At 37.9% G+C, this 13,053-nt stretch overlaps 1 protein-coding gene across 1 annotated transcript; it reads right to left on the bottom strand.

Annotated features, from left to right (window-relative positions):
* Window positions 1-3,891: 3,891 nt before the first annotated feature.
* On the bottom strand, window positions 3,892-4,405 carry LOC737260 (large ribosomal subunit protein uL15-like). Its single transcript, XM_054686436.2, has one exon. It carries the CDS (start codon window positions 4,378-4,380, stop codon window positions 3,934-3,936), a length of 447 nt encoding a protein of 148 aa, XP_054542411.1. The 5' UTR covers window positions 4,381-4,405; the 3' UTR covers window positions 3,892-3,933.
* Between the last annotated feature and the right edge of the window lie 8,648 nt (window positions 4,406-13,053).

Here is a 13,053-nt window from a genome sequence, read left to right on the forward strand (position 1 = left end):
GTGTTATGTGTTTGGGCTGTGTGCTGCGGATTTCTTCCGGGGAAGAATTGGAAATGTATTACGTACCTCATCAAAAAATTATTAAAGAAAGTAAATACAGGTTTTTGAGAGACTGGGAAGAGAATGAATAGGAAGATATTAATTATTGAGTGAGAATTGTTCATTAGTGAGTCATTGTCAGTAACATGAAAAAAGATAAGGAAATTAAGAAATACAGGAAGTATTCAGGAGAAGATGGGCAGCAATACTTGCTAAATCAGAAATGCAGATAATAAAAATGGCATGACCTCAACTTGAAGGTGACAAATAGCCCTGACTCCCCCTCAAAAATACTGTTGCATCCAAGAAGCAAAGTCTTATAACTCGATCTTTAGATAAAAAATTTTGCTATTTTTCCATGAATAGAGACCATACAAATGGTCTTGCAACTTTCATTTTTTTGAGATTTCTTTGGCTTGATATTTTCCAAACTTACATACAGTTTCTTAATATGGGGTTAGTGCAAAATTGAGATATAGAGCAATGTGCCCAGGTTTAGAGGTTTTCTTTAAATAGTCATTTTTAATTAAGATTGTTCATTTTATAAATTCATACTTTTTTTAATCAAACCAACTGAAATATTTTCAATGGCATAATAATGTCTTTTTGATGCAATTTAATCTTCATGTCTCTTCTCACATAATACATATCTGAAGTTGATAATGATAAGTCTGACATTTTCAGGAGATAACTTTGTTTTATTATTGGGAAATCTTTCCTGACAACTTAATTAAAAATGCTTACTAACTTAAGTTCTTTTAATGATTTTAGATTTTTTGCACACAACGTTCCATGTCAAAATATGCTTTCAAATCTGCTGCTTTGATAGTGAGAAGATTCTCTTTTCGATCATCATAACACACCTTCACATGAATCTTTGGTAAAAAGTCAGTTTTACCTGGAGGCTGTCTCATTTCTCTAAAATTATTCTCCTACTCAATTTATTTCCAGTTGGCAAAGGAAATTTTAAAAAAAATCACTATATCCCTAAGGATTGATTAAACTGACTAAAATTTTGTCAGTATCTAAGCTATAAGATATGAATAGCTAAATTTAAAATGACATTTTGCATCTAAAACTTCATTTTTACATTAAAAACGTGCATATGAGATTCAAATGGGATTTTTGATACTTATTTTTGCTGTATATTTTTCTTGGGAAACTATAAGCTCCTCTTGGGATTAACTTAATTATATGCCCCTTGTGGTCTGTGAAAAATAATTTGAGTTTTTCTTGCATATGTGAATTTAAATGCCAGTAGGAATAAATGATTGGCCTTAAAATATTGATTCACTGAGCAGATATTTGGAGAAAATATACCTCACATTGCACTGGATGGATTTGGCTCTGTAAATGGAAGATAAATAGAAGAGGGAGCCATAAATTTTCCACTCTTAAAATCCATAGAAGCCGGCTGGGTACAGTGGCTCACTCCTGTAATCCCAGAACTTTGGGAGGCCGAGGCATGCGGATCACTTGAGGTCAGGAGTTCCAGACCAGCCTGGCCAACATGGTGAAATCCCATCTCTACCAAAAATACAAAAATCAGCCGGATGTGGTAGCACGCACCTGTAGTCCCAGCTACTCAGGAGGCTGAGGCACGAGAATCACTTGAACCCAGGAGGCGGAGGTTGCAGTGAGCCAAGATCATGCTGCTGCACTCCAGCCTGGGTGACAGAGCAAGACTCTCTCTCTCGAAAAAAAAGAAAAAAATGAAAAAAATAAAAACATAGAAACTATAAGTCTGTTTCCTATAGAGAAGCTATTCTTTAACTAAAATTCTACACATCATACAAATATTTACACATAAGAATTAACAGGGAACCCTTCCAAGGGTAACTTCTAGGAGCTTAAAGACTCAATGTTTCAAGGAGAGATTACTAGTCTTCTGTCTAACCTGCAGATACAGCAACTACTACATCCAAGATTAGGGCACGCACATCTAAAGAGATCCTCAGCATGTTGGGAGACATAAAGTATTAGTAAGATTCTTGGACTTGGAGCCAGAGAATGAGATTTGGGAGGGCAGAACTTGAAATGCTTTATGTTTTCTACAGAAAAAACCAGCAGCATTAACTTCATTTAGAAATTTGTTAGAAGTTTAGATTCTCAGGTGCCGTCCTAGATCTACTGAATCAACATCTTTGGGACTGAAGCTCAGAAATGTGTTTTAATAAACACTCAAGGTGATTACAATACATTATAAACTTTGGGAACCACTGTTTCAGAGAAGATAAGTTGTTTTTTTTTAAATTTATTTATGTTTTTATGAATGTAGTTTTATTAGAGACAAGGTCTCACTCTGTCACTCAGGCTGGAGTGCAGTGGTGTTATCATACTCACTGCAGCCTTGAACTCCTGGGCCCAAGTGATCTTCTCGCCTCAGCCTCCCAAGTAGCTGGGACTGCAGGTGGGCGCCAACATTGCTAGGCTAATTTTTTTTTTATTTCTGTAGAGACAAGATCTTGCTATGTTGGCCAGGCTGGTCTTGAACTCCTGGCCTCAAGTGATTCTCCTGTCAAGGCCTCCCAGAGCGTTGGTGTTAAAGGCATAAGCCACTGCACCCAGCCAGAGAAGGTAAATAGTACTAGACATGAGTCCTATTCTACTACTTCTTAACCAGCTTACCTTGGACCAGTCAGTCAACCTGACTGTTTCTGCTACCGTACTGAAAACTATGAATAAGATTTTTATATTGACTGTCTCAGCACCCGTGCAAATGACTAATGAAGATGAAGTCAACATCACATCTAAGATCATAAAGAGCAAACATTAACTTATGGGAACAATTGAACAGATTCAGGAAAGCAGATGCTGAGTTGAAGGTGCCGCAGAGCAACCAATAGACACAGGGAGCAAGGAATTCAGAAAATTCTTGTTTTAAAGGACATGGGATTCCCCACCCTTGCTGAGACTAAAAGAAATATAGATTTGCACGTATTCAATGTGACAAGAAGCAGCTGAAAAATGAGTCCTAGAGAACCCTTCTCATCCAACAACCTGGCTTTACTCCTTCTGATTACCCTCCATCCCCAAGGTATGAGGATCTTAAATGGAGAAATTGATCTGCTTTGTTTGTTCATCTATTTATGTAAAGAGGATAGAGGATGTTATACTAAAGATCTGCATAGCGCAGGGATGGCAATGAGCATCTAGATGGGGAGATAGAAGGAATCACATCTCAGAAAATCTGAGAGAAGCTAAAGCCGATCAGAAAAGATTCTGAACTTTAATCTGGCCCTGAGATTTCCGGTTAAGAGTCCAGAACAATAACAAAACAATATGCACCATTCTATGAACATCTACTATATTTTAGGCTTGTTACCTGCTTTTATAATAATCAATTAATCTATTTTCACTTTAAATTAATGGCCAGAAATCTCCAATAAGCAACTAACGTTGTCATGAAATTTGAGTAAATTTGTAGACCATTTCATGTCTTCTAATTTTTCCTCAAAATTTCCATACTCTCTCATTCTCCCATTCCCCATTAGCTGATGAGCTAGTCTCAAATGTCATTTTGGAAATACAGACTATCAGAATTGAAATTCTTCATCTTCCACTACAGGATCTATCCACTTAACTATATCAGAACTTACATATCCTGCCTTCACTCCTGTAGAAACGGATGAGGTGAAATATTCATGCTCCCAGGGAAGACCCGTTCTTGATATCCTATTGTCTCTTTCCTCCGCAAAGACTTCACACAGCGATTACCTCCTCTCTTTCCTTCACCTGCTTTCCCTGTCTGCTGGGTCATTATCATCACCACACCAATATGCTCTGGGATTTCTCATTTTGGTCTCACATTTCCAGTATTCCATTTATCTTCTTCTTCTTCTTCTTCTTCTTTTTTAAGTAGTTAGCATTTAATGAAACTCCCTCCATGCGGCTTCAAGCCACCAGGACACAGGCCCCCCCAACACTCTTAATCTTCTCCTCAGCTCTTCTGCTGAAGAATTTGGCCTTCACGGTGACAGGCTGCTTTGGGAGCTTTCCCTTTCCCAGAACTTTGTAGTAGCCAGATCGCACCACATCAATGATGGGAGCAGCCCCAGTCTTGTTTTTAGCAGCATTCACCCGTGTCTGTTCACTGACCAAAGTCCACAATTTGTCAAGGTTGACAGTTGGGCAGAAGCTCTGGTTCCTCTTTAAGTGGTAATGCTTCATACCAACTTTCCCAAAGTAGCCTGGGTGGTATTTGTCGAAGTTGATCGGGTGGTGATGCAGACCACCAGCATTACCGCGGCCGCCGGGGTGCTTCCGGTGCTTGCCCAAGCGGCCGTGGCCGTGGCTCACGTGGCCCCTAAGTTTCCGGGTCTTCCTCAGTCTGGATGGCATGTTGGCAGCCCAGACGAAAAAAAAAACTATCTTCTTCTTCTTGAGCAATATTTCTAGAAAGACTTGAATAGGAGTTAAGACTTTTTTCAACTCCTATTCACACTTTAAAAATATAAATCAATATTCTTTTAGTAACACAACGAATAGAAGTCAATTTCAAGAAAATCAGAATGCAGAGGAACAAGAGAAAAACTATCAATAATTTCACCACTGCAACAAGTTCAAAATCTGCTATATGTTCTTCCTTTTTAAACTATTTAATTTATAATTTCATCAGGTAGTGTATATACATAAAAATTTAAAAAAATTAGAGATGAGGTCTTGCTCTGTCACCCACTCTGCAGTGCAGTGATGCGATCATAGCTCACTGCAGCCTCCAACTCCTGGGCTCAAGTGATCTTTCCACCTCAGCCTCCTGAGTAGCTGGGATGACAGGCATGTACCACCACCTATGGCTTATTTATTTACTTATTTTGAGACAGAGTGTCTCTCTATCGCCCAGGCTGGAGTGCCGTGGCACAGTCTTGGCTCACTGGAACCTCCACCTCCCAGATTCAAGCGATTTCTGGCTAATTTTTGTATTTTTAGTAGAGACGGGGTTTCACCATGTTGGCCAGGCTGGTCTCGAACTCCTGACCTCAAGTGATCCACCCGCCTTGGCCTCCCGAAGTGCTAGGATTACAGTTGTGAGCCACTGCACCCAGCCTGGCTCAATTTTTCAAATGTTTTTCAGAGACAAGGGTCTTGCTATGTTGCTTAGCCTGGACTTGAACTCCTGGGCTCAAGGAGTGCTCCAGCCTCAGCCTCCTCAGTAGCTAGGATTTAACACATGTTCATAGTTTTAAAGTGCAAAGACACTGGGATGAGAAAATACTTTCCACCCTGCTTTCCTCAGCCTCGTTTAAGAATGAATGAGTGAAGGGCTGCAAAATGGCAGCCATGAGATAGAACTTCTATTTATTTAGAGTCTTTATATTTTTACGCAGAATTCTTTCTTTCTTTTTTTTATTTGAGATGGAATCTCGCTCTGTGGCCCAGGCTGGAGTGCAGTGGCGTGATCTCGGCTCACTGCAAGCTCCACATCTGGGGTTCACGTCATTCTCCTGCCTCAGCCTCCCCGGTAGCTGGGACTACAGGTGCCTGCCACCACGCCCTTCTAATTTTTTGTATTTTTAGTAGAGACGGGTTTCACCATGTTAGCCAGGATGGTCTCAATCTCCTGACCTCATGATCCACCTGCCTCAGCCTCCCAAAGTGCTGGGATTGCAGGCGTGAGCCACCGCACGCCGCCTTACGCAGAATTCTTTAAAAAAAAATTTTTTTTTTTATTATGCTTTAAGTTTTAGTGTACATGTGCACAACGTGCAGGTTTGTTACATATATATACATGTGGCATGTTGGTGTGCTGCACCCATTAACGCATCATTTAACATTAGGTCTATCTCCTAATGCTCTCCCTCCCCCCTCCCCCCACCCCACAACAGGCCCCGGTGTGTGATGTTCCCCTTCCTGTGTCCATGTGTTCTCATTGTTCAATTCCCACCTATGAGTGAGAACATGCGGTGTTTGGTTTTTTGTCCTTGTGATAGTTTGCTGAGAATGATGGTTTCCAGCTTCATCCATGTCCCTACAAAGGACATGAACTCGTCATTTTTTATGGCTGCATAGTATTCCATGGTGTATATGTGCCACATCTTCTTAATCCAGTCTATCATGGTTAGACATTTGGGTTGGTTCCAAGTCTTTGCTATTGTGAATAGTGCCACAATAAACATACGTGTGCATGTGTCTTTAAAGCAGCATGATTTATAATCCTTTGGGTATATACCCAGTAATGGGATGGCTGGGTCAAATGGTATTTCTAGTTCTAGATCCCTGAGGAATCGCCACACTGACTTCCACAATGGTTGAACTAGTTTACAGTCCCACCAACAGTGTAAAAGTGTTCCTATTTCTCCATATCCTCTCCAGTACCTGTTGTTTCCTGACTTTTTAATGATCGCCATTCTAACTGGTGTGAGATGGTATCTCATTGTGGTTTTGATTTGCATTTCTCTGATGGCCAGTGATGATGAGCATTTTTTCATGTGTCTTTTGGCTGCATAAATGTCTTCTTTTGAGAAGTGTCTGTTCATATCCTTCACCCACTTTTTGATGGGGTTGTTTGTTTTTTTCTTGTAAATTCATTTGAGTTCATTATAGATTCTGGATATTAGCCCTTATTCAGATGAGTAGATTGCAAAAATTCTCTCCCATTCTGTTGGTTGCCTGTTCACTCTGATGGTAGTTTCTTTTGCTGTGCAGAAGCTCTTTAGTTTAATTAGATCCCATTTGTCAATTGTGGCTTTGTTGCCATTGTTTTTGGTGTTTTAGACATGAAGTCCTTGCCCATGCCTATGTACTGAATGGTGTTGCCTAGGTTTTCTTCTAGGATTTTTATGGTTTTAGGTCCAACATTTAAGTCTTTAATCCATCTTGAATTGATTTTTGTATAAGGTGTAAGGAAGAGATCCAGTTTCAGCTTTCTACATATGGCTAGCCAGTTTTCCCAGCACCATTTATTAAATAGGGAATCCTTTCCCCATTTCTTGTTTTTGTCAGGTTTGTCAAAGATCAGATAGTTGTAGATATGCAACATTATTTCTGAGGGCTCTGTTCTGTTCCATTTGTCTATGTATCTGTTTTGGTACCAGTATCATGCTGTTTTGGTTACTGTAGCCTTGTAGTATAGTTTGAAGTCAGGTAGTGTCATGCCTCCAGCTTTGTTCTTTTGGCTTAGGACTGACTTGGCAATGAGGGCTCTTTTTTGGTTCCATATGAACTTTAAGCAGTTTTTTCCAATTCTGTGAAGAAAGTCATTGGTAGCTTGATGGGGATGGCATTGAATCTATAAATTACCTTGGGCAGTACGGCCATTTTCACGATATTGATTCTTCCTACCCATGAGCATGGAATGTTATTCCATTTGTTTGTATCCTCTTTTATTTCATTGAGCAGTGGTTTGTAGTTCTCCTTGAAGAGGTCCTTCACATCCCTTGTAAGTTGGATTCCTAGGTATTTTACGCAGAATTCTTAATGACAAAATTTCTTTCAAGACACAAATAAATAAATCTTTCAAAGTGGAATTGTCGAATTCCCAGGATTTGTGGAAAACACAGTTGTCCTGGTATGATAAGAGTATGTATATAAATAGATGACTGCTCTGTTTAATTTTGTGTGACCTCGGGATTAGGTAGTATATAGATGTGAACAATTTAATAGTTAAAACCAAGGCATATTCCATTTAGAACATTTAGTTTCTTCACTTGTTTATGCATGCTGTCTACCTAAATATATGGTTTACTTTTCAAAACATAGTGACTATTTATGAATTGATTTAGTAAAAATAACATTAGGAATGTGAATCTCCTCTAGCAGAAAATATATTGTAAGGTGCAATTTTCTAGTAAGCCTTCCGTCATATAACCCTTTAATAAGAAAACACTAAAGCAATTGTACTTCAAGACGGTATAATGGATAGCAATAAAAGTCTGCTTGTAAGTCATGCCTTCTTTTATCACTTGTGCCATTTTCCTGCTTTTGGAATAAAAGCGTTTCCTTCGTAAGTAGAATATTAATTGGAAAACCCAATAACTCACATCTATATTGGAAAGAACAGCAATAGATAATATAAATAAGAAATCAAATATGTGTTTCAGATGTTAGATTTTTAACGTCAATTTTAATACATTTTAGCATTCCGTGAGAGTAAATCTATGGTCCTTAATGGTCTAGTTTGCATGCACTACAGTCTCCAGAGATATTTCAGACCAGAAAACACAAAGCATATTCAAAAATAAGAAATGTGCTTTTACCTCTTCTGTCATAAGACTTTTCCTACACAATTATAACGTGTATTAAAATAGACATTTTAAAGGAAATAATTTAAATGAGTGTATGTTTTCAAAATAAATATTTAAAAAGTTAAATATTATATTTATTCAAAAATCCAATATCACATCTTTAAGCAGTGTTAATAATGATTATTGTTATACCTAGATGTCACATCAACTATTCAACTTTACATCTTTGGTTTTTAAAATGCAGAATGTCATCTTCATATCATACATAATATTGGAAAGTTCCAATTCTGCATGGTGATGTTCCAACAGAAATGTCTGCAATTATTAAAAGATCTGAATTACAGGTAACACAACATTGATATGTTATTTGTTAACCCTTTATGCCCCACCTCCTGTTTTTGGTTTGGGGGGTCTATCATCACATGGCAGTGTTTACCCGTATTCCTGCATTAATAAATTACCATTCACAAGTGTTGCTATTAATGTTTGTGTCCTCACTTAAATTCATATGTTGAAATCCTGGGATTAGCACCATTATAAAAGGGACCCCATAGAGCTAGCTGTTCCCTTCCACCATGTAAGGACACAGCAACAAGATACCATGTGTGTGTTAGTGGCCCTTACCAGACACTGAATCTGCCAGTGCCTTCTTCTTGGACTTCCCAGGCTCCAGAATTGTAATATATAAATTTCTGTTGTTTAAAGGATACCCAGTTTATGGTATTTTGTTATAGCATCCCAAATGGACTAGTAGAAATATATGAGCCAGAATAGTAAATACTACATAGTTGTTATTGTAACACCTTCTATAAGAATTTTCTACTCTATTTGAAAATTACTTTAAGTCCTTGGTTATGAAGGAAAATGCTTTGCTAATGAAGATGAATATTTCCAATGTGTTAAGCGCAGTTACTTTTGTTCCCTAAGTGTTTTTCTTCACATATAATTAGGCTGGATGATTTAATGAAATCCAGATCAGCGTCCATGGATAATGAGGTGAATCCCATCAAGATCCTTTCTTAGTGGCTTTATTTCTAGGAACATTTTTTTAAATAGGCCGTATCTATATAAGAAAAGTAAAGAACAGTATAGAATTAATTTTATTTTTGTATCAAGGGTGTACAAGGAGAATAAAATTAGGTAATGAGCTAATGGGAAATATGCACATTTGGGGACTTGTGGCCTCAGACTGGTTGGAAACTGAATGAATCCATGAAACAATTGCCCAAGTCCCTTTCTTTTTCAAAATGTTTACTTTTAATATTTTGGCCTGTTTGGGTTTTATTAGGTTTCTTAGATTTGATAAGAAAATGGGTGGTTTATAAATTTGAAATTCTAGTTGACTTGTATAATTCCTTACAATTATATCTTCCAATTCTTTTTTATTATATAAAGTCAAAATTTTTAAGATCCTGTGACATTTTATTACATTTTAGCCCAAGATTATTTACATTTGTACCTATTCTTCTATGCTTTTACATAAACTCCATGTTGTTACAAAATAATTTAAAACAGCTCATATACTTAAAATAAAGCAAGATAACATATGTTCTGATAACATGCCTCAAGAATATATGAGAAATATGACAGAAAAAAATTCAAGGGCATGATATAAAATCAGCCAGAAATTATTTTACTTTAGAAAATGCATGTACTGATAGACTGTACAGTTACTAACTATGAGTTTCTAGTTCATAATAAGAATATAACAAACATAATGGTGATGATATGAGCCACTAAGAATTTTGGCTTAATCTGTGATAGACATTGAGTTAAGCTGTTTACATAGTTCACTTAATAATTACCTCAACCCTGAAATGATGCTCATTTTCTATATAATGAAATGACCTCTAGCTCCAAAATCTTATCGAAAATTGTAGAGATGGTATTATAGAAACTAGAAACTCAAACTGGCTAATATAAATATAAAGCTGATTCTATCAACTGTAGGCATCACTGCCTCTTAATTAGTTTTTGTCAGCTTTCTCTTCATTATACACTGTAGCCAAAAATCATTTGAATACTAAGCAGTTTTATGTTGTCTGAATGACATTGACCCATCTAACTTACACTTGCAACTCGTCACCCAGGAGACAGTAGTTCCTCATACAATAGGATGAGGATACCAGATACGGGTCATTGCAGGGAACTTTAGCTTTGCAGAAATTTTTGTAATAGATTATTTTACTAACCTTCTAACTGGTTTCAATGAAAATCACATGAGTGTTTGGTAGTCCAGCAGTAAACTGGATTTTTTTTTTGAAGTCCTTGGAGTTTTCTACATAGATCATCAAGTCATCTCCAAATAGTAACAGGGTTTATTTATTCACTTCTGATAAGTATCACTTTTATTTGCTTTCCCCCCTATTTATTGGGCTGTTTAGGCCTTCCAGAATCCTGACTATGGAAGAAACAACACTGTATATTGATCACTGCATAAGAGCATGTCCTGTGTAAGCCATGTGAGCATACACACAAGGCGTTATCATAGTTTGTGCCATAATTCACTCTTCAAAATGCCATTCCATTATTCTAAAATGTTAGTCACTTTATAAAGATGGTTAGCATGATGATAGCCATGAATTCCACAAGACATGAGCCCACTTCCACTCTTTATGAGGTGTAAAATGAGTTTGCCTTCCTTCAGTGAACTCTAGTTCTATGAAGTGGCATAATTTTTGAAAATGATTGATATGCCACAACCTTTATTATGCTTATTCAAGTTAGCCTTACATTTACTGCATTTGAAACCTTTCCACTTACGCAAGTCAAGTAAGACTTTAGTGGACTGCCCGTCAATTTCAGTCCTACAGACATATGATTAATTATAGAACATCAAAGTTCTCTGTGGGTCAAGCCATTCCTATAACTGCTTTGAGTCTGCCAACCATTGTGATTCCTAGTCTTAGCAGTTAAGTGCTGCCACCTGGCCCCTGGCACTCCTGGATCTCATCATCCTCATTGAATTCAGAGAGCCCACTTAGACAATGAAAGCTTCCACTGTTGTTCCTGGACTGCAGGGAAGAACCCACATGGAGCTCTTCAGTTGCTGGGACACATTTCACCAATGTGTTTCTCAAAGACTTGAAGGAAATGTCTTTGGGACTCTTCTAGTTAGGGTGTGAGTAAGCAGATCTTACATAAAAAATCTACCCTAGCATTTCAATCTCCCCAAGTCTTCGATTATTGTCCTCTAGATTATACCAAGGAAATTCTGGAATCTCAAGTGCATTCTCTGTGGGCCACTTTTGGGTTTATGTCTCAATACGCCAGTTAAACAAATGGTAGAGGTAGAGCCATTCCCAGACACTCAGGCAAACACATTGAATACAGAATCTCTTCTTAGTATACCCATATTAATATATTTGACCTGATCCAACATATTTCTTCCACTCAGATTCTACTTGTTAGGCTATGTTCCCATATATTTTCCCCAGGTTTGTGTTATAAATTGGCAAAATTATGCAATTCTTTTGGTGTGTAGGGTAACCTCTCATGGATTGTACTTTGTCAGATTTCCTAAGCCTGTGGGGACTGATTCTGGTTACAAGTCTAGGAGCAATGAGAGGTGGTGGGAATGGGACCTCAGGAGGATTAACAATGCCCGGCAAAGCGCCTATATCATAAGAGGCAAGCATGGGTTTGCAGGCAAGGGCAGGCTAACCTCCTCAGAGAGGGGAATAATGGCTGCTCCCACAGGCCAGTGAGGCACAGTAGAATTTAGGGGTTCAAAGTCTTCAACTTCATCACAATCTGCTCAGAAGTCTTCATCCCAATTTTCAGGACTCGCACCTTTTCAATTTATGGCCTAACTTTAACATAAGAAAGGCTTGTGAATATGGGAATTTAGTTTGCACAGTAATTCAGGTATCTGTAGATAAGATTTAGGGTTTAATCTTCAGAAATCTTGATTCTGAAGCTCTTGGAAATAAGGATTTATTTTAGGCTGTTCATAAAAGTTTTCTGGTCCCCTACTTAAAACTTGAGCTTAGAATTTAAATGTCTGTGCTTATGATTTTTCTTCGCCATGTCCTCCATGCATTAGAATCAAGCAATCAACTTCATATATGAGTTATTCTCCTTAGTTTCCACTAAAATACTGGCTGGTAGCAAATACTTGTTCACGCAAGGCCTTGCCTTTGGTAAGCATTTGATTGCAGGTGATAATCAAAGTTACTCTTTTTGCCACTGTATATTGTGGACTGTAAGTATCTGGTTAACACAGAAAAACAGAACCATTAATGTTTTAAATGTAACTAGATCAGAGAACTAATTACACATTCTCATCCTTAAGGTTCTGTTCCCCTGGACTGAATTCTGATACCAATATTGGTATCAGTCAGTGTGTGTCAGAGAAGTAGAATCTCTACGAGTATTGCAGAACAAGGGATTCTTTATGAGCATAACACCTTACGCAGCTGTGGAAGAAGCTGGAAAAGTTGTTTTTATTTTTGTTTCTTTGTTTGTTTGTTTTTCTTAAGCCTTTTCAGGGAAATTAGAGATTCAGAGAAAAGTCACTAACCAGCTCTTCTGTAGTCAGAGTTGGAACATGAAGCATGATGGAGATCCGGAACAGAGCCTTGGCCACTGTGAATTATCAGGCCCTGCTCAGCAGGCCCTGGGAGAAGAGCTGGGCATAGAATGAGGAAAACGGGGATAGCTTAGAATCTCCTTTTCATCTTTTTCCCTGATCTCAGATGAGTTCCACAGAGTTGTCAATCTTGCCTTCCAAATCTCAAATAATTTTTAAATTTTGGCCATCTCCAATACAGACCATACAAGAACAGGGATTCTGGGAAACATAGTTTCAGCTTGTCCAAATGACAGACAA

This window comes from Pan troglodytes, chromosome 5 (assembly GCF_028858775.2).
Source record: "Pan troglodytes isolate AG18354 chromosome 5, NHGRI_mPanTro3-v2.0_pri, whole genome shotgun sequence".
NCBI classification, from domain to species: Eukaryota; Metazoa; Chordata; class Mammalia; order Primates; family Hominidae; genus Pan; species Pan troglodytes.

Bases quoted from the DNA above. Each gene is read 5' to 3' on its own strand.
- LOC737260 (XM_054686436.2), bottom strand. From the start codon at position 4,380: ATGCCATCCAGACTGAGGAAGACCCGGAAACTTAGGGGCCACGTGAGC.